The sequence below is a fragment of the Rhinopithecus roxellana genome, chromosome 10 (assembly GCF_007565055.1).
Source record: "Rhinopithecus roxellana isolate Shanxi Qingling chromosome 10, ASM756505v1, whole genome shotgun sequence".
NCBI lineage: Eukaryota > Metazoa > Chordata > Mammalia > Primates > Cercopithecidae > Rhinopithecus > Rhinopithecus roxellana.
In genome coordinates this window covers 131015068-131041957 of record NC_044558.1, presented here as the reverse complement: position 1 = coordinate 131041957, position 26890 = coordinate 131015068, and the positions used below count along the sequence as shown (strand labels likewise).

At 34.8% G+C, this 26890-nt stretch overlaps 1 protein-coding gene across 1 annotated transcript in view; it reads left to right on the top strand.

Moving 5' to 3' along the window:
• SOX5 (SRY-box transcription factor 5) overlaps positions 1-26890 on the top strand; it is a 694017-nt gene that overhangs the window by 559479 nt on the left and 107648 nt on the right. The window contains exon 8 of the mRNA XM_030939629.1: positions 22884-22969. Coding sequence (XP_030795489.1) covers positions 22884-22969 — 86 coding nt within the window. The remainder of the gene's footprint in view (positions 1-22883; positions 22970-26890) is intronic.

The following is a 26890-nucleotide window of genomic DNA, read 5'->3' as shown; positions in this document are numbered from 1 at the left end:
TACCACTGAAAAAATTAGTGAAACATTATTTTAGATAATTACATAGGATATTGTTTTTAAATTGCAGTGCATTTTGGCATATATATATTTATATATAAATTAATTGTGTCATTAACATCTTGTTATGCTTTAGTATTTAATTAATTTGAGAAACTCTAACATTACTAGAAATCAGTTCTACATTTTCTATTAGGTGATGTTTTAAATACTCACATTGGGGATTTCAACATTTATTTCTCGTCTTTAAATCTTTCTCTATATCATATAGAAGAAATGGGTTGTAATTTCTTAAATATGCAAAGCCATTTGAGATTAGAAGATTGCAACTCTGTAGTTGAGATAAAAGTGGTCTGCATTCAAGACTATAAAAATTCACATATGTGTGATGCTTTGCTCTTTGAGATTTTCATACTGCTTTTGGACATCTTTCTCTTTACTTTGGTTTCCTGTGTTTTAAAACGGAATTCTCACTCTGGACCCTTAATTTATTCATCTAGTATTACTTTTCATATCATCCTACCTTTGTAGGTTATCAATTCATCCATACACACCAACATTTTTTTTGTAATTAAATACTATGTTCATTCTAAATATTTTAAATTCTAAGAATAATTTAAATTCTATGAATAGAATTTTCATTTTTATTGCTACACTAAGTTCTGATTTTTTTAGTTCTCATTTTTAAGTCATGAAAGATTTTTTGTTTTGTTTCTGTTTTCTTAAGGAATTACTGTTCACATTAAACACATGCCATACGTGTGTTTTTAGTAAAAAAAAAAAAAAAGAAAAGAAAAGAAAGACGACACTTTCTAAAATCATTAGTTGCCTTTGCACCTGTCATATATACATATAGATTAGTTATATTTTCAATAAAACAAAAAAGTCTTTTAAAGCAACTGCAAAAGTAAGTCCCAATAGCAAATATTGTGCTGAAGAGAAAACCACATTTAGTATGAACAATAGCAAAACTGTAGACCTGGAAAAGGTCAAGAACACCTCTACCTCACTCTCATTTGACAGAGTTGGCATACTAAATGTGTTGAGTGTTAATGTAATGTGGCATGGAGAATTTTTTCCATTTCCAAAGTAGTTAGTATATTAACCATTTGATATTCATACTTTTAATGCTTACAGTTATAAATGATACCACTTCTTTTGTAACCTTGGAAATAAAATAGGAAAAAGCCTTTACAGCTGCTGGCAAGCTTGAAACTGGGATCACACCAAACTCTAGAACTAAGCAGAAGCCAGTAGCAAAAGGAAGTGCCACCCTTGTTGACCCCTGGCATTTTGAGTCCGTTTGAATGAAGAACTGGTTGGAAGTGAAAAGTAGTCCAGACGACGTCCACCCTAGTCACATTTCAGGAAAGGAATAGAAGTAGGAGAAGAAATTGTGCTGTTTCTGCTCTTCAGTGGGACTTCCTGATTTATTCCCCTTATAGTTGTCAACCATTTATGACTTTTCCAGTTGCCAATTATTTCCATTTATTACATAGTCTTCAATAAAAGAGACTGACCAACCCATCTTGCTTTCAATTTCAAGCAAATATGAAAGATACACTATTTGTTGCTATCAACAATTCAGATACTTTTCATCAATCCATTTATCGAACATACATCATACATCAGTATGTTTCTGTTTAGACTAGATGTCTTCATAAAATACATAAAATAAGTTTTAAATCTCTGGAACTAAACTAGAAACTTTAAATGTACTCGACAGAAAAAAAAAAAAGTACACACACAGTTTAAGGAACCTAATCATTGTAAACTGAGTTAGCATCTCCTGTTTCTGAAATAAAAGCTTTTAGTTGGACATAAAGATTTTTTTTTCTTTAAGAAATACATAATAGCTGAAATATGGTGTGGATTGGAAACCCACAAAATGTGGTTCCTGAGCCTTTCTTGAGTGCTAGAATGTATATCATTTAAGCAATATAAGAGTAAATTAGTAGCAGCACAGCCAGGCACATCAGAGAAAATTGACTAGACAGACAGAAAACAAACTCTAAAGAATATTGCTGTCCATTTTTTTCCATGAGTATGTGGATCAGTTCACAGATGTTGGTGTAGTATTAGCAGCATCTCGGATTCTGTTTGGGCATTTGGTATTAATGAAATTAAGCATGAAACCACTTCATGGATCCATATCTAGGTATTGCTTTCCTTACTTATTAAAATCCTAAAAATGCTTGAAAACGTCTGAGGGCATAAAAATGATATGTATTCTTGAATCAAATCCTTTCTCTCTCTCTCACTCTCTCTCACTATATATTTATATATATATACATTTATATATATATCATACATTTTATATATACATATATAACACATTTATATATATATATATATATATACAAAATGTGTGTGTATAAAATAGAGAACTTGAAAATAATTACATGAAAACACTGGTTAAATCAATCAGCTTCATTCAGAGACCAGTTCATTCAGGGAAAGAAAAAAATTAGTTGAATAATCTGTATTTTGAACTTCTCAGTTCTATTAAAACTGTCAACTTAGTTATACATAAACACACCCCAGACCGTATAAGAGATAATTTAAAATCTCAAATGTAAATTGTATTTGTGCATATTGCTCATTTTAATCAGAAAATAATTATTACAGCCCTTTAAGTTTGAACAACTACGTAACTAAAGTTTCAATTCTAAATTAGTGAAATAACTGGGTGTACAAATGAATTGGCTCAAGTACACACAGGTACACAGTGGATGGTTGAAGAGTCCAAGAACACAGTCCATTTGCCCCTGCTGGAAAGTCTGAGTAGTATCCTAAACTATTTATCAAAGACTTCAACATGTGAGCTGTGAAGCTTGTGTCAGACACATATTTTTGAAATAAAATATAAATACCTTTGGTGCCTGTAGAACAGTTTTGTGCTTTTGGAAAGATACTGCTTTGGCTCATCCTAGAGCAAATTCTCCTTTACAAAAAAATCAACTTTAAAGGAAAATAATTTTTGAATGTTCGTGTTGGTGTCAGCCTAACATTTTATACTTGGGAGAGACTTTTGAGATAAGGTGGTTGATGGATATAAGGTTAGTCAAAAACACTTTCTCTGACTGTCACTCCAGGCTTCTTTCTGCAGCACATGGCTTCTTTGAACCCCGTGTTCAGGATCACTTCTATTTCTTCAGAGTACATATTTTAGAGGTAGAAATTAGAGGTATCGATGATTATCTTATTACTAGAGACTGCAGTCCTATAATTGTAACCGTTAGATGCTTTAGAAATTTTAACTGGAAGATATTTTACGTGGAAATTTTTTAAATCTGCATGAATGACAAAATCCAATAAAATAACCCATTTTCTATACAGTATAAAACCAACAATTATGAAAGAGCTGGCTTGATAGTAAAAGAGTGGCTCAAAGTATCGAACTGAATATGAAATATAGCTACAGATAGAGAATATTTACCAAGAACATTTGGACATGTGCCTAGTGCCATGGTTCTCAAACTGTGTGTGAAGGTTCCCAGGGTGCTATAGCTAATTCATAGGGAAACAGGATATTTTAAAATTTTAGAGAAAATACAAAGGCATCTATTGGACACTGTGTGAACTCTCACAGGTAAGTTGTTTGGACTTTACTAAATAAAATTGAGTGGTTGGATATTTCCTTTGTTTTTAAGAGTCCCATGAAACAATTATTGAACCATCAGTGGTGCCTTAATTGTAGAAAGTTCGGAAACTTTTGTCCTAGAGTATATTTGTTTTAAAAATTACTGTGATTTTTTTTTTAACCTGGAAGTTATTGTCGTTCACCTGTTATACTGCCAACCACAGAACAGAATATTATAATAAAATTTATTTTCCACTTAACAATGCTATGTACAGTATTATGAAGATACTCAATTACTTGTCTATAGCAATTGATTCCTTTGTCAATATGATTTCAAGCATTCAATATTTGGTTTATTTGTTTTGATTTAATTAATGCAATCTCAAATAGGCCACTACAAATAGAGAGGTACTTTGAAGGAAAGAGCCTCGACTTGGGATGAGATTTTGCCTTATTCTGATGCTTTGATTGTCCTAATCCAAGTTACAAAGCTTCAGTTATTACATCTACACAATAATGTAATAAGATCCATTTTACTGAATTGTTGCAGTGATCAAATGTAATTATCTAAGAATTGGTGCCTAACATTGTGCCTGTCTTGTTATGTTATTTATAAGTGATAAAGACTGAGATAATATAGTACGAGCAAAATACTGATGCTGTTTTGAAAAGAAAAAAGGATTTTAAAATCACACCTGGCATTTGATGACATTTCATCACTCACTGTCTTTGAGTTAGGATCAAACTCACTCTGCCATACATGAATGAGGCTTCCTCTGACTGAGGAAAAGAACTGTTTACAGAAAAGTAGCAGAGTGCTGATGAAAACATTTGTTTGGTTTAATATAACCTTAGCCTTACCTGTTTTTATTATAATCACCAAGCTTTAAACTTTTTCTTTATTTTTTTATTTTTGGAGACAGTCTCACTCTGTCACACAGGCTGGAGTGCAGTGGTGTGATCTTGGCTCACTATAACCTCCACCTCCCAGGTTCGAGAGATTCTCCTGCCTTAACCTCCTGAGTAGCTGGGGTTACAGGCACGCACCACCACACCCAGCTAATTTTTTTATTTTTAGTAGGGATGGCATTTTGCCATGTGGCCTAGGCTGGTCTCGAACTCCTGACCTCACGTGATCCACCCACCTTCCAAAGTGCTGGGATTACAGGCATGAGCCACTGCACCTGGCCAGTTTTAAACTTTTTTTGTTGTTGTTTTTTACTTGTCCTTTTATTGGAGCTCATGAGTTTTAGAAAATGTATTTAGTCACTGTTTTGGCTGTATAAAACTAGAAATATATTCACATACTCATTCTGCATTTTAAAACATTGATTAATTTTTCAGAAATGTGTTAAATAGCCTTATAAAGTTACTGATTGAAATATTTAATTGCCTTATGAGATTAGCTTAAATAAATAGAAGTCGATGAGCCAAGCTTAATAAACTTAAAATATGCTGTATTTACTCCTCATCAGTTTTCTGAACAGTATTTCCGTTTCCAATAAAAAGGGAAACTCTCAGTTAATTAGTTCCTCATACACCACAATAAAATTAATGTTTAGGAGTTAAATACTATAAACTTCCTCAGGCATATTTGCTGATGTGTTTCCTGTTTTTAGTTAATGTCACATGTTTCATTGTTTAATGGGAGTATCATATGGGTTCCATTATATCTCTTATGCAAAGAGTTCATGTGTCTGGCATTTTAGGAGACTGCATGCTAATTTCTAATTTAACTGTGTCAGCTATGTCAGCTGACATACAGGTTATTAATGATGAGTGCTGAAATAATCACCAAAGCACAAGCTAAAAACCATCAACATGGCACGCTTTTATCAAACTGCCAACATAGGAAATGTGTTATCAAGATCATATACTGTATGTTCTTTGTAAATAAGCAGAGAGAAGAGGATATAATCGTGTCTTTAGGCTTCTGTTTTTTGTTTGTTTTTATTTTTTATTTTTTTGAGACGGAGTCTCGCTCTGTTGCCCACGCTGGAGTTCTGTGGCATGATCTTGGCTCACTGCAAGCTCCACCTCCTGAGTTCAAACGATTCTCCTGCCCCAGCCTCCTGAGTAGCTAGGATTACAGGCATCTGCCACCACGCCTTGCTAAATTTTTTTTGTAATTTTAGTAGACACAGGGTTTCACCATGTTGGCCAGGCTGGTTTCAAACACCTGACCTCAAGTGATCCACCCACCTTGACCTCCCAAAGTGTTAGGATTTCAGGCATGAGCCATACTGCCCAGCTGGCTTCTGTGTTTTGTGTGTTAGAATTATTGTGACCAGCTCTTCCCCTCTCCTTTGCCTTCCCAGAAGTTTGTAAACCAATGACTTTGGGAGATCCTGATTTAGTTGTAAAGCTTTGTAAATATTTATATTTGTAAAGAATTGAATTATTTTGGTACCTGAATGACCAATCATTTAAATTCCCTTTTGAGGTAGTTATATTAGTAGTTTAAAAATATGAAATGGGCCGGGTGCGGTGGCTCACGCCTGTAATCCCAGCACTTTGAGAGGCCGAGGCGGGCGAATCACAAGGTCAGGAGATTGAGACCATCCTGGCAAACACGGTGAAACCCGTCTCTATTAAAAATACAAAAAACTAGCCGGGCAAAGTGGCGGGCACCTGTAGTCCCAGCTACTCCGGGGGCTGACGCAGAAGAGTGGCACGAACCTGGGAGGCGGAGCTTGCAGTGAGCCGAGATCGCGCCACTGCACTCCAGCCTGAGTGACAGATCCAGACTCCGTCTCAAAAAAAAAAAATATATATATATATATATACACATATATACGTATATATATATATGAAATGATTGAACAACAAAGAGAACTGGGTTCAAAAATATATACAACATTCCATAATTATATGGTGATAGTCATCATCCACTTCTCATGAGAAAAGTGTTTCTAGGTCATTAAAATATATCTTTTGATTAAAAATGGAGTTGATATTATTGTCTTAAGATTATATTACTGAAAAAGGGAGATGTCTTTGTTGTGGCAATCACAGTATTATAACTTGATATAAAAATAATAGCTTATACTGTACTGTATTATTTATTAAATATTGTCACTTAATGATTTTAATCGTCATAACTCTGTGAGATATAACTGATCTATATTAGTAACCAGCATTTCATCCAACTTCCACCCCAACATATACACACTGCCACCACCAAAATACATACACACAAGCAAACAAAAAAGCAAAGACTCTTTCTTTGATACATTTCTCAGATTTTATTAGGCCATAACTAGCTTTTCTTTTAATCCATGTCATTTGCTTTTTAACAATTAAGAACATAAGAATGTCATTCATTTTAAACCGAACGCTCATTCAGCTTAGTATTCTCTTTTTGACATGAGTCTCCTCCTTGATGATATATAAACATAAAATGGAAAGAGTGGTTAATGGCACTCCATGCTATCAGCCAAAAGACTTCAAAATATGGTATTACCATATGAATTTGTCATAGCTGAGCCTAACCCTCAGACTTCTAAGTTTTTATTTTCATTGCCACAGCAAGAATGGAATTTCATCTCATTAACAGAGCTAAGTATACCTATAAATATGAATCCATTATATACATTTGTATAAAAATATTTACATATAGATATGTAATATGTAGCAAAATAGCTATCTGTGTATTGTAATGTGCATAGTATGATACATACACTATGTACATTTATGATATGTACTGTATATCATAAAATATATGTGAGGATATATGCTATATAGATTACAAACTACTTGCATGTATGAAAAACACATTATGGATATCTTCTTCCTCCATACTTTCAGACGTAAATTATTCTATATTTCCTTATGATGGATACATCATATTTTATTTGGTTTCCCCCACTAATGGACCTTTAAGTATTTCTACAGCATTTACAGTTTCAAACCATGCTACAATGAATATTTTTGTATGCACATATTGCCCCAAATGAATTTTTCATGTAACCAGTTCCATTTCTAGTATGTGATATTTTACTTTAGTTTCTTTCCGAACATTTTGCACCTGAGAGTTTGCCTCTAAATTCTAATGCTCTCTGAGTTTGTTAATGGAGAATTTAAAACTTTCAAAATGGAGTGGCCCGAGTTATCTATGAATTAGCATTCATAAGACTTGTAATCAGAAACTAATTGTCTGGCTTTAATAAATTCTATCAGAAAAAAAAAAAGGAAACAAGGGGTTAGAAGACCTTAGTAGTCACAGTCCCATTTCATATTATTCTGTGCCCTTGGGCAAGTCATCTTCCTCTCCATGTTTTATCTTTTTCATCTTTCAGGCAGCCACAGTAATGTCTGCTCTACATACTTCATAAGGAGATTGCAAAATTTAAATAGGATGAGTATATGCATTTCTAAAGAAGTCAAATTATTGTATAAATGTAAAATATCATTATTATTCATTAAATATATACTTCTGTTTTGAAACTATTTAATATGTCATAATGAAAAGGATGTCAGGAGTTCTTCTATTATAGGTCACTATGCCTCTGACCATTCAAGACATTTATATTATGTATTTTTTTCATTTTCATTCATGTTAATGACAGCGTTTATTAACTTCTGGAAGTTTAACATTTATTGTTTTAGTAGGAATCTCTAGGCCAGCAATCATACCAAATGTGTATCTCATAGGCTTACCATTATAGTGATTTAGAAAGCTTCCTGTTCTCACCTGTGAACTTCAGACCCCTAGATACACTAAGGAGATATATGATGTCTGCCAAAAGCCCTGATAAGAGAAAAAGGTGCAATGGCTATAAAGGGAGTCAACAAATTAAATCGTTGCTAAGCGTTAATATTAAAAGTGGGAAATAAAAGAGAAATTGCATTTGATTTGGTCTTAAGTGGCTTATGCGAATGCCCCTCTTCCAAATTCCTATTTTCTAATACTTGAAACATTTTGGATGAATTTTCTCCAGACCATTCATTTCTTCATAAGACACAGAAGCAAAATGTAGACATAGTATTCTAAGATAGAGCTGGATATAGAAGCAGTTCCATAACTAATGATTCTTGTTAAGCAGCTTAAAATGAGTTATTGTGCAATACCTTAAATGATGCCTTAGCAGTCAGGCAGAAATACAGAAGGAAAGGAGACATTTTTGATTCATTGTTACCTTTTCAGGGATACTCAGGTTTCTTAGATAATTAATCCAAGAAGTTTTATTGATAATCACATTCTTCAATTTATGGGCAAAAAGATGAAGAACAATGCTGTATTTTTTATATGCAGAAAGGTCTTCCCATTCTGAGAGGTGTTTCTTAAAGAGTTCATAAATTAATCTCTTTCTAAACTAGCCAAGTAGGTAACTGTTAAATTAAGTAGGATAAAGTTTTCATTTGCTATGCTACATTGAGAAGTCATAAAAATATATTTTATTTTTAAAAATCTCTTACTGAAAATAGTGAGCTGTGACAAAGTAGTTAAGAATTAACAATTACCTTATAATGTCTTATTTTAAAATATCTATATAGTCAAACAAGAGCTAATTTATTTTACTCTCTCAAATAAATTGTATATGAAATATTCCTGTTCTTTACTTACCATTCTATGAAATGTAATTCAAAATATTAGCATTTCTTATAAAAGATTCAAATGTTAAAGTCATATTATACTGTTCTAGCAAATCTCAAAAGGCTGTACAGATTTTCTGCATTTAGAAACTCCTTCACCTTGTATATAGCATATTACTTGTTCTTGGTTGCTCAAGATTCTGTAGGAGAATTGTTATAAACATAACTACTTACAATGAGGGAAAAAGTATAGCTGAGCTTATTGCCATAAGGAAACAAATTTCATCTTGGTTGGATTTAAGAAAGTATAAAATGATATGAAACAATCACAATAAAGAATGATTTTGTTTTCATTGTATGTTTATATGTAACATCTTATTTTCTAGTGGATACAATGACCAAGCGCCAGTGCTTTAATGAAATCATAATAAAAGATTCTTGTTGATGAACAGAAATCATTTTAGGAGTTTGGAAGTGCATACTTACTTTTCATACCCAAGAGGATAAGAATTGTTTATAAAATCAAAATTTACAAGAGATAAATTATGGAATATTATAAAAGAATTATTGCTATATGCAAATATGTTAAAAAGAGATTATTTTACTCTTTAACTACCTTATCTGGGTCCTGATTTCCTCCTGCCCCTAAATTCTATGCCTCTCTGTCACCTTTCATTATCCTTCCTTTTAACATTTACAAGTCAACATATATTTGTTTGAATTAAACCGTGCACAAAAAACTAATTTGTTACTTATTTGTATAATTATTGTCTTATAATCTGTTTTTTCTACTAAACCTTAAGCTTTTGATATACCAACAGTTGTCTCTTGTATTTGAAATTTGTTAATTTCTTAAATGAATTCTTCCTTCGTTTATTCAGTCAATAAACATTTTAATAGGCCTCAGTGTGTCAGTCATTTTGCTAAGGACTGGGGATTTAAAGATGAGTAAGACGTAGTTCCTCCCTTTAGGTGCTCTTAGTCTCATTGGGGAGAATGGGATTGCTGTGGTCTGAATGTTTATTTTCACCCTAAATTCATATGCTGAAATCCTCACCTTCAAGTTAATAGGAGGTGATTAGGTCATGAGGGCAAAGTTCTTGTAAGAGTGGCCCCAGAGAGCTGCCTTGCTCCTTCTACAATGTGAGGACACAGAAAGAATGCACCATTTATTCATCAAAAAAACGGGCCTTCGTCAGGCACAGAATTTGCTGGTGCCCTTATTTTGGACTTCCCAGCCTCCAGAACTGTGAGAAACGAATGTTTGTTCTTCATAAGCTACCCAGTTTATGGTATTTTGTTGTGTCAGCCCCAACAGACAAAATAAGGATATAAGCACTGGTAATATACAGATATGCATCACATTTTAAGAGAAGTCTTTGAAAAGGGAATTACTTTAAATCCAAGAGTGTTGAAGTATCAGGAAAGGATTCTTAGTGTGAGGGGTCTCAAGTCAACCTAAAGGATAAAGGCAGCTATACAATAGAAGAAGTGAACGGGCTGAAGGGATACAGACAGACTATTCCAAGCAGAAAAAAAAAAAGCCTAAAGACCAGAAAGCAAGAGATAAAACTGGGTGGATGTGGCCCTATAAACAATTAAGTGTTAAGAATAATGTATATGGTAGGAAGTGACAAGTGAGTAGTACTTTGAGGACATGAGACCAATTCAGGGAAATATGTGTAGACAAATGCTATAGGAGCCAGAAAACCACTAAAGGGCTGAAGCCTAGGATGGAGATCATACTGGCATCCATCCATCCATCTATCTGTACATTCATCCATCCATCCATCTATATTCATTCATCCATCCATATATCCATATCAAGGCATGCTTCTCTTGTCCACGGTTCTATTTTCAGCCCCTAACACATAGTATATCATTAATAAATACTTGCAATACTTTAAATACAAGGAATGAATACTACAGATTGCCTGATTGAATGCTACTGGAAACTAGATAGAGAATGAATTTCATTAGCAGAGGACTAGAGCCTGGGAGACTGATTGAGAAGCTCTTATAATAGAAAGAAATGTAGACCTAGGAGTTTAAAGGAAAAGATCTTCATGATTTATTGGCCATGGAGGGTAAAAGGGATGGAGAAATCAAGGTTACTTTCATATTTATAGTCTGGGTGACTGAGTGTCACCAAGTGATATAAGAACACCAGGAGTAGAAGCAGCTTTTGGAAGAAATGATAAATTACATTTTGTACATGCGAAGATGGAGCTTATTGTGGGACAGCTAGGGAGAATTGCTCAGAAGAAACCGTAGAAGAGGTCTAGGCTACAGACACTGATTTGGAATATATTAGTTTGTGTATGGTTGCTGAACCATGAGATTGGATAAGAACATTCAGATAAAGTGAATAGAAGGAGAAAAACCAAACGCCAAGGATTAGACCCCAAGGAGTACCAATATTTTAGGAAGGGATGGATGAAGGAAGGTGGAACAGCCTATTGCGGAAACAGATCATAAAGTCGGCATGAATAAGGTATAAGGAGAACCAGGACAGCTGTTTTAAGAAAAGCCAAGAGAATGTATAGATATAATTAGAAAAGAAGAGAATCATTAACAGAGTCAGCTATTGCAGATATTTGTTGATTAAAATTTGGCAATTTAGAGGTCATTAGTAGATTTATAAAGCATTTCCCCAAAAATATATTGATTGAGGACTAAAGTGTAGGAAAAGGATTTAAGATTATCACTAGTTTTTAACAATTTAGATGAGAGAAAATAGATGGTGGTTTTAGAAGAGGTATTATATTCTAGAGAGTTCTTTGTTTTTTAGGATAGGAGGTAATTGTGCATATATTTAAAGACATAATTATGTACAAATTTCTTACTTTGGTATTTGAGGTCATCGATAGACTGTAATCAGCCTTCTAAATATTTTTTGCTACTAGGTGAAATGGGTTCAGCTACAGGCTGGTTCTTGAAGAATTCTGCTTGGTCATTTCTGTGATCCTGTTGTACCTCTTCCTTTGGGGCTCGTTTTTTTATTGAGCATCTACTCTATGCCAGGCATTTCAGCTCATAGGCTTCTCTCATCTTTTCTACTTCATATTTTATATTCAAGGCCTAACTCAATCTCAGCCCCTCCACTGATTCTTTCCCCAATGATCCAATTTGTATAAATACCTTTCTGTGGTAATTACTGCCTATATTCATTTGATTCCAATTGTATAGTTTTGATTCATTTCACTCTCCATATTTATATGTCTTATTTTCATAACTGAAAGTGTTTTGAAGGCAAGGATTGTACCTTTTAGTGCTTCGTGTTCTCCACATAGTAAAAGTTTGATACATGTTAATTGAATGGAAATTAGGTGAATATATTATGAAAATTGAAGTGTACGTTTGCATAATGCTTTAAAAGTAGTCTGTGTGTTCTACAATTTAATGTTTTCCTTATTAAAATAGTAAGGACTCTAGTAATGATTAACCTTGGAATAATCCTGAGCAGCTTTAAAAATTTAATAGAATAGGAATAATAATTTCTACCCTAATGAGTTGTTGTGAAGATTGAAAGCAATTTTATACATTTACATATATGTGTATATGTATATGTAAAATATTTTCAACAGAGTGCCAAAAGTCAACAAATAATAGCTTTCCACATTTCAAGTCAGTGGGAAAACAAGTAATTATTCAAAAAGGATGTGGGAATAATTAAATATTTGCAGAAACAATATTTCTTAAATCATATACCAAAATAAAACTTCTGACATTAAAAAAAATTCTCACATATTTTCTTTTCTTTTACTTCATCAAATCAGTTATCAGCTCTGTCTCCCAAAGCTATTCTCTGCTCTCCTTCATTGATTTACTGCAATAGTTTTTAACATATCTATCTCCAGTCTCTCCTTCTTCCAATCATTCTATGCCTTGCCACAAAACTGATATATCTGGAACACAAATAGTAACAAAAAAATACTACTTTCCTGCTTAAAACCTTTCAGTGACTTAACATTGCCTTCAAAGGAAAACATAAGGCTCTTCAAGATATGAGCTTACTTGCTTCTTTAGCTGAATAGTTCCCCGTTCCCTTTCTGCATCAGAAACACTGAGGGTAATGAAAATATCCCTGGATGTAGGTATAAATATAGGATAGTTGTTATTGTTAGCTCTGTGAATGGCAGGGGGCTCCCCCAGGTAGAAGGCACCCACCAATTTCTCTATCAGCCCATGATATGAAAGAAAGTAACATGAGATGAAAGAAAGCAGTTTTCTTCCAAAGTTCCATCTACAGTGTCCTTACTACCTTCATTTTGTCTTAGACTTCTACAAGGCCTCCTCTACCTGGAAATGAGAGTGGTAAGAACAGGGTACTTTCAGTACCAATCTGAGAAGGTTTTTAATAGGAGCAATCCTCATTGCACTGAAAGGGGCATGCTTACTGTTGACCCTCTACCATTTATAATACATGGAAAGGAGGTAGTAAAATGGTCCCGAAGTATAATTTGGTAGTGATAGTGCCCATCTTTTAAGAGACACCTCAGTAAATACAATTCCTTGACTGTCTAGTCTCTTTCAGGTTGAGTTCTTTCTTGCAGGTTTCCAGAATAACTTTGACACTCTTCTACTTTGCTTATTGTATATTTGGATTAGTTTACATGGTGAATCCTCCTCACTTGATTAAGACTGGGACAGGATTGTATGTGTGTATGTCAGAGAAGGGGTTAATTTTCATATTTCCCAGCACCTAGAGAAGGCAATCTGATATTTGTCAAGGAGGCAAAACAAAAACAAACAAAAAGAAATGAAAGGCTAATAAAGGAATGAGTCTCCACATTTCAGTGAAGATAATGCCATAAAACTGTCCAAAACTTTTGTATTAGTTCAGTAGATGAAATAGTGTGTGTTGTTGACTCTTGTTAAAACCACATCTGCATTTCACATTTTTCTTCATCCTAAATAATCTTGTTGGAAAAATTGTTTTTCTTAGGCTGTGTTATATAGTATAGAGATGAATTCTTCATAGTATGACTGGAGATAATCAATATCTAAATATGCATAACTATAATAATGATGCAATTGAATGCTTTTAAAGAGTTAATATGAGCTGTATCATTTGTGTCAGTAGACACTGTAAGCTATGTTATATTCTGAAAACAATAGACTAACATGCCTCAGTATACTTTTTAGCTTTTTGAAATATTTTGGTTTTGAGCTAGAATTTCCATGCTTGGTCTTGAAATAAGAAGCAAATTAATTTTGGAAGGCTTAGGGAAAAATTGTTCAAATGGTTAAAACCTAAGGAAGAGTAGAAGAAATTACTTTTAACTACTTGAAAGTCAATTTGAATAACTTACACATGGTTGAACTTTAAAAGTCAAAGTTTTCCATTATATGATTTTTTTACTAAGTATGAACCTCATGAGGTATTTACAAAATGAACCTGTTGTAATTTTTTTAGTACAGTTAATTGAGGAATGGTACAAATAGATGACAGAATTTACTTCAATAAAAACTTTTTTTTACAGCAGCTTCTGTATTTTTTCTTTGCCATTAAAAATTACCCCGACCTTGTTTGTGAAGCTTGGCAGATTCTCTGTCCACTGTAGAACACTGACACGTCCATGTAATATATTTTGAATTTTTCAAATTGAGAGTTAAATGACTGTATTGAAAATTTTCACAGGTATTTTATTTGTATTTACTTTGTTATAACTTGGAGCATACTTCAACCAAAGTAATCTTGGCTTAAAAAAATGATAACAAGGTAGAGACATGCTTTAAGTTAATCGTGCTTATGTGCTGGGTGAACATCGTTGAAATAACATAGTGCTGTTAGACAAAATCCTTTTGAAATTAGTCGACATATTGGTTATATTTGTATATTTGAAACTATATATGATTAAAGATACGTAATAACTGTAGTAGTCTTTTAAATTCCTGCTGCCAGTCTTTTGTTTTCCCCAATTCACTTAAACACCAAATATATTGACATAAGGCCGTATATGGCAAACATAAAACATAAATTTGTTATGGCTGCTATAACAAAATACCACCCACAGACTGAGTGGCTTGAACAACAGAAACTTATTTTTTCACAGCTCTGTATGCCATATAGCTGAGATCAGAGTGTCAGCAGGGTTGTTTCTTCTGATACCTCTCTTTGCAGCCTGTAGATGACCACCTTCTCTCTACGTCCACACCTGGTCATACCAGACTCTATTTTGTTTGTGTCCTAATCTGTTCTGCTTATAAGAACACCAGACATATTTGGTTAAGTTCCATGCATATGACTTAATTTTATCTTAAATTACCTCTTTAAAGGGTGTATTTTTAAATATAGTCACATTCTGGAGTACGAGTAGTAACAACTTGAACATATCAACTTGTAGGCAGACATAATTCAACCCACAACACATATAAAAATTATTTAGCTTATATAAACTTTCACATAAAATCAATACCTCATTTTATTGTGCTTCACTTTAGTGTGTTTCATGCAGATTGCATTTTTTACAAATTGAAGGTTTATAGCAATTCTGCATAGAGCAAGTCTGTCAGCACCGTTTTTCCAACAGCATGTGCTCGCTTCGTGTCTCTTTGTCATATTTTGATAATTTTTGCAGTATTTCAAACTTGGTTATTATTATATGTTATGGTGATCTGTGATCAGTGATCTTTGATCTTACAGTTTTAATTGTTTTGGGATGCCATAAACTGCACCCACATAAGATGGGAAACGTAAAAAATGTTTGCGTTCTGACTGCTTCACCAACTGGTTATTCTCCTCTCTTCCTTCCTCTCCATGGGCCTCCCTATTTCCTGAAACACAACCATATTGAAATTAGGCCAATTAATAACCCAACAATGGCCTCTGAGTGTTCAAGTGAAGAGTCCCACATCCGTCACTTTAAATAAGAAGCTAGAAATGATTGAGCTTGTTGAAGAAGGTGTGTCATAAGTTGGGGTAGGCTGAAAGCTAGGCGTCTTGCACCACACAGACAAGTTGCAAATGCAAAGGAAAAGTTCTTGAAGGAAATTAAAAGTGCTATGCCAGTGAACACACAAATAATAAGAAAGTGAAACAGCCTTATTGTTGAGTTGCAGAAAGTTTGAGTAATTGAGATAGAAGATCAGACCAGCCACAACATTCCCTTAAGCCAAAGCCTAATCCAGAGCAAGGACCTGTAACTCTCTTCAATTCTATGAAGGCTGAGAGAGATGAGAAAGCTGCAGAAGAAAAGTTTGATGTTGGGGAGGTTGGTTCAGGAAGCCATCTACGTAACATAAAAATGCAAGATAAAGCAAGTGCTGATGTAGAAGCACCAGCAAGTTATCCAGAAGATTTGGCTAAGGTCATGATGCAAAAGTGGCTACACTAACCAACAGATTTTCAGTGTAGATAAAACAGCCTTTCACTGGAAGAAGATGCCATCCAAGACTTTCATAGCTAGAGAGGACACATCAATGCCTGGCTTCAAAGGACAAGCTGACTCTTACGAGCTACTACAGCTGGTGAATTAAGTTGAAGCCAAAGCTCATTTGCCATTTTGAAAATCTTAATTTTTTTTAAGAATTAAGCTACATCTACCTTTCCTGTGCTCTATAAATGGAACAGCAAAATCCTGAATGACAGCACATCTACTTACAGCGTGATTTACTGAATATTTTAAGCCCACTAGTGAGACCAACAGCTCAGAAAAAACATTTCTTTCAAAATATTACTGCTCATTGACAGTTGCACCCAGTCACCCAAGAACTCTGATGGTAGTGTACAAGGAGATGGATGTTGTTTCATGCCTGCTAATACAACATTTGTTCTACAGCCAACGAGTCAAGGACTAATTTTGACTTTCAAGCCCTATTATTTCAGAAATACATTTCATAAGTCTGTCACTGCCATAGAGATTCCTCTGATGGATCTGGAAAAAAGTAATTAGTGAAAAACTTCTAGAAAAGATTTACAATTGTAAATGCTATTAAGAACATTAATGATTGATGGGAGGAAGTCAAAATACGAACATTAACAGGATTTTGAAAGAATTCGATTTTACCCCTCTTGGATGACTTTGAGGGGTTCAAGACATCAGTGGAGGAAATAATTGCAGATGTGGTGGAAATAATTGCAGATGTGCTGGAAATAGCAGTAGAACTAGAATTAGAAATGGGGCCTGAAGTATGATTAAATTGCTGCAATCTCGTGATAAAACTTGAATGGGTGAGGAGTTTCTTCTTATGAATGAGCAAAGAAAATGGTTTCTTGAAATGAATTCTATTCCTGGTGAAGATGACGTGAGCATTATTGAAATGACAACAAAGGATTGAGAACATTAAATAAACGTAGTTGATGAAGCAGTGGCAGGGTTTGATGGAACTTCAAAGCTGAAAGAAGTTCTACTGTAGATAAGTGCTATCAGTTAGCATCACATGCTACAGAAAGATCTTTTGTGAAAGGAAGAGTCAGTCAGTGTTGCAAACTTCATTGTTTTCTTCTTTGAAGAAACTCCCACCAGGCACGGTGGCTCATGCTTATAATCCCAGCATTTTGAGAGGTTAAGGCGGGTGGATTTCTTGAGCCCAGGAGTTAAAGTCCAGCCTGGTCAATATTACAAAACCTTGTTTTTACAAAAAATTAGCTGGTTGGAGTGGTGTGGGCATGTGGTCCCAGCTACCCAAGAGACTGAGGTGAGAGGATTGCCTGAGCCCGAGACGTCAAGGCTGCAGTGAGTAATGTTTGTGCCACTGCACTCCACCCTGGGTGACAGAGCCAGACCCTGTCTCAAAAAAAAAAAAAAAAAAAAAAGAGAAGAAAAGGAAGGGAATTCCCATTCCCACAGCCACCCTAACCTTCAACAGCCACCATCCTGATCAGTCAGCAGCCATCAACATCAAGGCAAGGCCTTTAACGAGCAAAAAGATTACAACTCACTGAAGGCTCACATGATAGCATTTTTTAGCAATAAAGTATTTTTTTATTAAGGTATGTATATTTTGTAGACATAATGCTATTGCACACTTAATAGACTATAGTTTTGTCTGAACATGACTTTTATATGCACTGTGAAACAAAAAAAAGTGTGCATAACTTGCTTTATTGTGATACTTGCTTTATTGTGGTAGTTGGAACCAAACTTACAATATCTCCAAGGTATTCCTGTGTATACATACATTTACACACATGCAATATGACATGAGTAAAACATAATAGCCATTTATATATGTATACATATCCAAAAGAAAGATAATGTTAATTTCATTGATACACATTCATTAATTTAGGAAATAAATAAAAAGAGTCTAACATAATGCATATTTTAAAATTTTATGGAATAATCTGTATTGCAAGTAATGAGCTTTAAATGCATATATAATTTGATATTAATAATTAGATGCCAGTAAAGCAAAAGTGTCCCAAACATCTGCAGGTGTTTTGCTAAATTTAGGAGTTAAGCAAATTTAGGAATACATCACAAACAAATTTAGGAAAATGTCTTTGTCTCTAGGATGGAGAATCAGGTGATCCTTAATACTTCCTACTACTTAACCTCTTTAATAATGCTTCTTAAAGTTTCATTTCTTGTCCATTGCCTTTTCATATCCAGATCTCAAGATTGGAGTATTAAAAGTTTCCCAACTCCTTGTCTTCAATCTCTTTTCCCTCTACTTTATTCTATCACCTGTTATTTAAACTTTTTTTCTCTACATTGCTTTAGTATGTCATACTCCTGCTTTGATGCGTTTCACCCTACCTGAAATGTCTCTCCTCCCCTCCACCTGCACATTTTCAAGGCCAAGCTCACTCTTATTTTCTTCTTTATTCCCTTAAGATTGAAGCCAAGCCTAGATTAGTTCTCCCTTACCGCCTATAGTATCTACTGATGATGGTCAGCATTATTCAAATAAGCACTTAATTAGAAAAGACAGAAATGCAATAAATACAGACCAAGTTTTGTTTTGTCTCACAGCAGCTAGCAGAATTCTGTTGATGAGAAATGTTAAAGTGCTTATGAATTGGTTAATTTACAACAGGGAAAATAAATAATATAAAATGAATTTTCACTGTGAAGAGTACCACGGCCTCTACAATTCTGCTTTTGTTAATTTTAAGATGATGCAGCCTAAGTTAAGAATACAAATGAATTACATAGTTTTAAGCATTTAATTCGTCAATTCTAATAGTCTTACTATAATAGTATTTACAATTTTAACTAGTTTGCATGAATTTAGCTTTTAAATATCTAAATGTCCTGTTATAAAATTGGATAGTGTTTTGGAGATTAAATACTAAAAATATGAAATGATAAACAAAGCATCATCATGTAATATTGGTAGTCCCTTCTCTCTCCTGTATCATAGGTTTTTGCTCTATTTACTGAATTTTTCTCATTAGCATATGAGCATGGTATAATTTCTCCACATATGTACCTTCTTATAAAGTTTGCTTGATCACATAACTTTCACTAGCTACTGTAAAACACCTCAGTGTAATTGTCTGTTCTAGCACTTCTCAGACTCTAATATGCATACAAATAATCTAGGGCTCTTGTTAAAATTTAAATTTTGATTCAGATGTCACATGTTTCCTACTTCAATAAATTAGCCTAAAAATGTTGTGCCTTAAAACAACAAACATTTATTTGGACACAGCCATGCTGGGTACCTCTGGCTCAGGATCTTTCCCACTGTAGTCAAGGTACTGGCCTTGATTGCAGTCATCTCTAGGCTTGGCCTGGGGAGAATCTGTTCCAAGCTCCCTTCATTAACTGTTGGTATGCCCCATTTCTTTGCTTGCTATTGGCCAAAAACATCTGTCCTTTGCTCTGTGAGTCTTTCCATAGAGCAGCTCACAACCTAGCTGCTTGCTCCAACAGAGAGGGTAAGGGCGACCAAGACAGCCAAAATATTTTGTAACTTAATCTCAAAAGTAAAATATCATTACTTTAGCCATATTCTATGCATTAGAAGGCAATTACCAGATCCAGGCCACACTGAAAGGGAGAGGATTACATGGGACATAAATACCAGGGAGTGGGAGTCATTGGAGGTTCTATCTTAGGGGCTGCCTGCACAGTAGCTTTAGGGTGGGTTCTAAAAATGTGCATTTCCAAGAAACTCCTAGGTGATGCCAATGCTCCTCATCTAGAATCTTGCATTGAAAAGCAAGGGTCTGCACTTCCTGCCTCCGGTTCCTTTCTTTCGATCATCCTCTCTTGATCAAACTCTTTCTGATTAGGCTTTCTCAACCTCCACTCCACTGAAACCGCCACTGTTGCAGTTGCCAATGATGTCCACATTATTAAATCCAGCACGGAAAAAAAAATAATCACTGTCTGGAAGTCTTTCTTTACTTGGCTTCTGGAATACCAAATTTACATTTCTTCTCAGTCTCTTCTGCTAGTTACCTATCTCCCTGACTATAAATGTTAGTACATCCCACAGTCCAATTTTTTGGACCTCTTTTTTATCTACAGTTAACTCCTAAGTGGTCTCATCAAGGCTTACAGCTTAAATTCCAGATACATGCTAACCACTCTCAAGTATGTATCTCCTATAAGGGCTTTTCCCCTAAAATTTTAACATGTTTATCAAGTATCTAATAAATACCTCAACTTAGATATCTAATCATAATTTCAAACTTAAAATATCTAAAACAGAACTCTTTGTTCCTTCCCCCCAGCAACACCCTTTAGGCCCCACCTGGCAGTCTTGCTTCTAATCAGTGTTTACTAACCCAGTATGTACCACCACATGTCAATCAGTTGTTTTAGTGAAAAACCTGGAAGTCATCCTTGAATCTTCTCTTACTCTCATATGTAACAGTCATTAAGTTTTACCAGTTATACCATTTAAATATCACTTGAGTCCCTGCCTCACTCTCCATCCCCATGTCACCACCCTAGTCCGACCATTATTACCTTTTATACAGATTTCTGCATCCGTTTACTAGTTGATTACAGCTCTCAACCTCCAACTCAAGTGATTTTATTCCACCCATCTGTTTTCCACGTTCATGATTTCCTTTACCCTATAGGATAAAGCTTAGATCATTTAATATTTACAAAAATCATACATAATCTGGCATGTGACTCCCTCCCCAATCCCACTGATCTCATTCCCTACCTGCTCTCTGTACTTCAGCAATACAGGGACTGGGTTATGACTAACACTTCCATTTGATTCTTCATGAAAATTGCCTCCCTGCCGGGAACATTCTTTCTTCCCTTCTTTGTCTAGCTAACTATAATTTAATTCAAGTTTCAGCTTAAACATGACCTTTTCCTGGAGGCTGTGTTTGACCTATTAGACTAGGTTTGGGACAATCACAGTGCAGTCCATAGCATTATCTACTTCATTGTCTTAACTGCCATTATATTTGATACTAATCATTTAATTATCTTTTTCTCCCAATAAACTGTAAACTTTTGGAAGGCCAGATCCGCAGAGGTAGATCCAGCTATTTTGAAGCCTAAAAAATAACCTGGCAGACTCTCTTTAGAATAAAAATGCAAAAATTTTATGTACTCAGGCACACACACAAACACACACACTTAGGTACAAAAGTGAATATTCATTTATAACAAGAAATCACAACAAATTACAAAAACTGATAAATATAAAAATATATGACAAATATAAAAATATATAGTGAACATACTGCGAGGCCCTTTTCAAAAGCCCAAAGTTTAAGCTTCATTAAACTCCCAGTAAATTCACATCTGCATATTAATCTTTTCCAAAGCTTTATGTCTAGTGCCAAGAGGAGTGCTTAATACATAGCAGTTACTCGATAAATGTTTTTGAATGGCTATATTAACTGAGTTATTTTAAGTTATATTTTTCATGTATACAGTATTCAACACATTTTTTATAAATTAGATTTCTACAAAATGTTTGATGTATTACAGAATTATTCTATTATTTTTAGTTATTTGCTATGGTCATGTGTCAGATAACAAATAATGTACATTACTTGTATTTCTTAGCAAATCACTGGGCCCTATGCAACTATTGTACCTCTTTACTCATTAAGAAAAGCCCCTTGATTTGCATCAAAAATAAGCAGAATAATCTTCTGTATGTGCTTCTCTGTATGTTTGTGTGTGTGCCTATATTTTTACAGGTCATATAACAATAAAACTTCAGGATTAATTTTGAATTACTATGTCTTTTTAATAGATAAAAAACTTGGGGGGGGGAAGCGATCTATTTTCCATTTTCATTACAATATAGTTTTGTAAACATTTATCCCTGGATAACAAAGATGCCAACATTTCATATAACCTGAAAAACACATAAAATGTTTTCTTCATTGTTAATTTGTCCATAAGATATTCTTTAAGAGATTATTTGAATCAAGACAGTAACATAGCATTTCAAAGATAAGCTACTTTGTTTAAATCTTTGGAGTTTAATTCATTAAAATAAAAGTAAGTTAAGTTCCTTTTATAATAATACTGTAAATTTGCTGAGGAGTTACTGTGCTCGTATTAAAATTTGTGTGTGTGTGCACGCGCGTGTGTGTTGTAAAGTGCAGCCCTCTGATCAATGCTCACTTTCCCTCCCATTTTCCTAAATACATCATGAAAAAAGGATGAGGTTTCCGCCTTAATTGCTTGTGCCTTTTATTCACATTCCTCTCTCAGCCAGAATTGTGAAAAGAGTGTTAGTAAAAGGCTGCACAATAGAGCTTTTCATTAGGCCTCAGCAAGGCACACAAAAGAAGGCTTTTGGAAAGAGTGAATGCATGAGTTTAATTTGCAGGTGGAGAGTAGATAAAAGGTGCTGATGCCTCTATTATTCTCTTACTTAGGTGACCCTTACCCTGTTCAGCTGATCCCAACTACCATGGCAGCTGCTGCCGCAGCAACACCAGGCTTAGGCCCACTCCAACTGCAGGTAAGTCAGGAAACAATACATAGGAGACAAAGGTTAAGTAAATATCGAAAACAGCTATTATGGTGTTAAAGCAAAATAAAACTGACTCGTGATATTTGTCTCACACTTTCTGTTTTTAAATTTATTTGTACTGATCCTCAACCAAAAGTTGAAATGTTGATTCTCTTAATTTTTAGCCCTGTTTTCTGTACTAAACATAGCTTATTGTATTTCTTTTCTTGCCTGTATGATTAAGAAAGTGAGCTGTAGTTTTGCTTTGATGACTGTGTGCCATAATTTTGTCACAGAATGGTCCTTATCAAGGTAAAAAGAACAAAACAACCTGCAAAAGGTATTCAGACACTTGAGGAGCAAGGTGACTTAACAAAAATGTATTTAAAATTGCTCAGGATGCCCAGTATCATTGAAATGGTCTGTAGGTCTCTTTGTTCTCCCGCTAATGCCAGCTCAGTTGGGCAAGCAAGGAAAAAGTAGACCAAATAAGCTGGAGACTAAATAAGCACAACTGTATCCCAGTCATTACAATTAGGACTTTTCTAGCCATGCGGAATACATATTCCTATAATCCGAGAATGTCAACGATAATTTTACCAGATGTCCAAGTGATTTGAGAAGCTTTGTCTCTGAGGTTGAAAAGAAAATCAATACAATTAGAGTAACAGGTAGCTTTGATTAACTGTTGACATTTTTGAATCAGCATCCCACAAAACATTCCTTAGTTTCTATGGCTATGGACCTTGTGATTATGCAAGTAATGGGAATAGAAAATCATCTAATAATAGGATTACTCTCCTCTTGTGAGAAGTTTTATATGTTCGTTAGCCTGAAAGACACAGTATGCCTATGAAGCCAGAGATAAAGCAGTTATACTTAATAATTAATTTTTCTTCGTGAAAAGGTATTATCATGATAGATGATCTTAGTCTATAAGGAAAATATAGTTTTATATTGTAGCATCAAGAGACAGATACATCTGGCCTGCACATGGGTTTATCAGAAGACCTGGTGGGTTTCTGAAAGGCCAGTTGAGTTTCACAGGAGGAACTACCAGTGTGAAAGCTGAGACATACTGTGTTCTACAGAGGTTAATAACATTCATTTCTATTCTACCTTTTCTGCGAAGAACTACACTGTGAGTATCTGTTTTCTTTGAGCTAGAAATGCCTTGGGAAGTGTTGGAGCCATGGGGACAATAAAAGTAACATAACATTTGTTACCCTTTGAAATGGCATCTGGGAAATAACTATAACATGAAAAAGTGATTGTAATAGGTAAAACTAAAAAGAGTAGTGGAATTAGCAAGAGGGAATAATATCCAGCAATAGATTAAATATAGGAATAGGGGTTTTAGAGATTTCAGATGTTGATTTTCAAAGCAAGTTAGACATTCTCCTTTGACCGTTGGATTAGTGACGAGAGGAAGTGAGAGCAAATTAGAGGCAACTCCTATGTTCATTGCAGGACTCACTTCGAAAGTAGCTATGTTAAGCAACAATCTAATCAACTTTTCCTATAGAGACAGTATGAGACTGTTTGATGCTGATTTTTATTTTTATTCTTATATTTGAGATTATCTTGAGATATTAAAATATAAACAGTTTTGTCACCGAACAAGAGAAACTTTAGACACCAAACATATATGCTCTTACTTTAACTATGATTTGATATGTAAATGGGATAAAGTTCCTTTCATACAAGTGGTATTGTACCCTTAAAATGCATGAGTTTTATAGCCTCAAATAATCAATACTGTAGTATAACAAGAAAATTAATAATCCAAAAGTTTTTCATGGAAAGCCATCAGCTACTATTAAAACACATTCACATAAACATACAAAAACACGGGTTTTTTGTTTGTTTGTTTTTTGCAGTGAGAAAATAACTGTTATTCAGAATCAAACACATGACTGAAACATGTCGTATCAGAGAACCTGGCTTTTCTTTGAAGTGGACTGACTCTCACTTTTGCTAGGATGCTTACACCAACTCACTTTTCTGCTTGTTCCTAACACAGTATTCACAGACCCCTTGACCTTGACTTCAGCCTTCCCCAGAGCTATAAAGGATATCTGTTACTCTCCCTCCCCTTGCCTTAGAATAGCATCCAAATTCTTTTTTTCTCCACAAACCTGCCGAGATGGGTGACAGAAAAGCTAACTACAATGCCGAGTCAGATGTTTAGCCTTACCTAAAATTCACCCCAATCATTGAAACCTATTTTTGAGATGTTTCATCTCAGTGGAGTATAATATATGGGCCAGTTTTAATTTTCGCCAAAATCTGCTTTTAATTATGCTCTGTTAAATCTCTATTTTCCGTCTCTTAATACCTAGTGTAGACTGCATCACTTTCCAGTCCTTTCAGTTATTAAAATTCAGTCCTGATGGAAACTTTAATCTTACATCCATTTCATATCTCACTGTTTCCCCTTCCATCGTTAGTTAAGAATCCCAGCTCTAGAGACCAGAAGTAAGAAGGGTGCAGCTTACTCTTTTGCTTCTTTAGCTCCAATTTTGTTCCTGTGCAGATGTGGGTTTAGGAAGGTATGTCTGCCCTGAGATACGGTGGAGACGGTGCGTGTGTTATTTTCTTGTGTATTGAACAGCTTTTCTTGGTCTGTTAAGAGTGGGGTAGCCAGGTCTGTTGATCTATGCTTCCTGCCCTTTTTTTTATTTGGGATGTCACCACTACTGGCCAGGAGCTACATGGGTAGCATGACACCTGCCTTTGTTCACCCTCTGTGCTGCTCCATAGAGAACCCTGTAGTCTTCTACTGAGGTCCTCTTCTGTGCCCTGTTAGAGCTGTGGTGGTAGTACATCGCAGTCCTCATCTCAGCCTGCAGCAAACACCACACTGTTTTCCAGCAACCCACCTCCAGCTTTAGATAACTTCAGTAGAGAAAACAGGCATTACTCTCTCTTTAGTTACATAATACACCACCAAGCTGTACACTGTCCAGTTCTCCTAAGACCTTTCTATGGATGCAGGAGTCTTTAGGTTTTTAGCTCAGCGAAAAACCAGTTGAGGAACAACGTTCAAGTTTTTGCTTTATTCTGGCTTCTCCAGTTTCTACGAATTCTGCTTTTTGGGTAAGCAGGGAAGACCACTAAGAACCAAGCCACCCTGTAAAGCTGTTAACCGAGTCTTCTCTCTCCTCAGCTCCCTCACCAGACATAAGCTCATATGTATTGTGGGAATGGAAAGATGGGGTGAGAAGAATGAGAGAGAGGTGAGAGACAGTCATGAACATTGACTGAAGTAGGGCCAGGACAGCAAGGTTTCAATAAGGGGAGTATGATTGGTGGTATGGGTGCTGTCTAGTACCAATTGCTGGTGTCTTTCTTTAGAACCATTGAAGAGTTTGTTGTTGTTGGCTTGTTCTTATTCGTTTTCTATTTTTGTTTAATCTGTTCGTGTATGTTTTAAGTAGGTAGTGATAAACTCACAGCTATACTTGATAAGGCAGCAGTAAGATGGGTTGAGGTAACAGCAGGAAGACCAGTTGGAGTAACAACTGAAATAGTCTTGTCAAAGAACTAGTGGTTTTATTCAATGGTAATGTGGAGGGGATATATATTTTAAACACAAAAGGATGCTGTCATATATATTTTAAATACAAAAGGATGCTGTTTTCTTATCCTTGGGTCCAAACCTAATGATTTTAACTCATGTAAAGTGCTATAACAACTGATGTCACTAGTTTATATCACCCATGGTTATGGAATATTTTCTTAAGCTAGTTTCTCTGGTAAAGATTTTCCAAGGATTATCTTATTTAATTCATATTACAACATTTTGTGTTATGTATTAATATGTCCATTTGGCAAAGAAGAAAGCTGGGTCACAGAGTCCAAAATCCATGGCTTTAAACAGTTATATTTGCTTCTTCAAGTACAGGAGACTTTATGTTAATCTTTGGA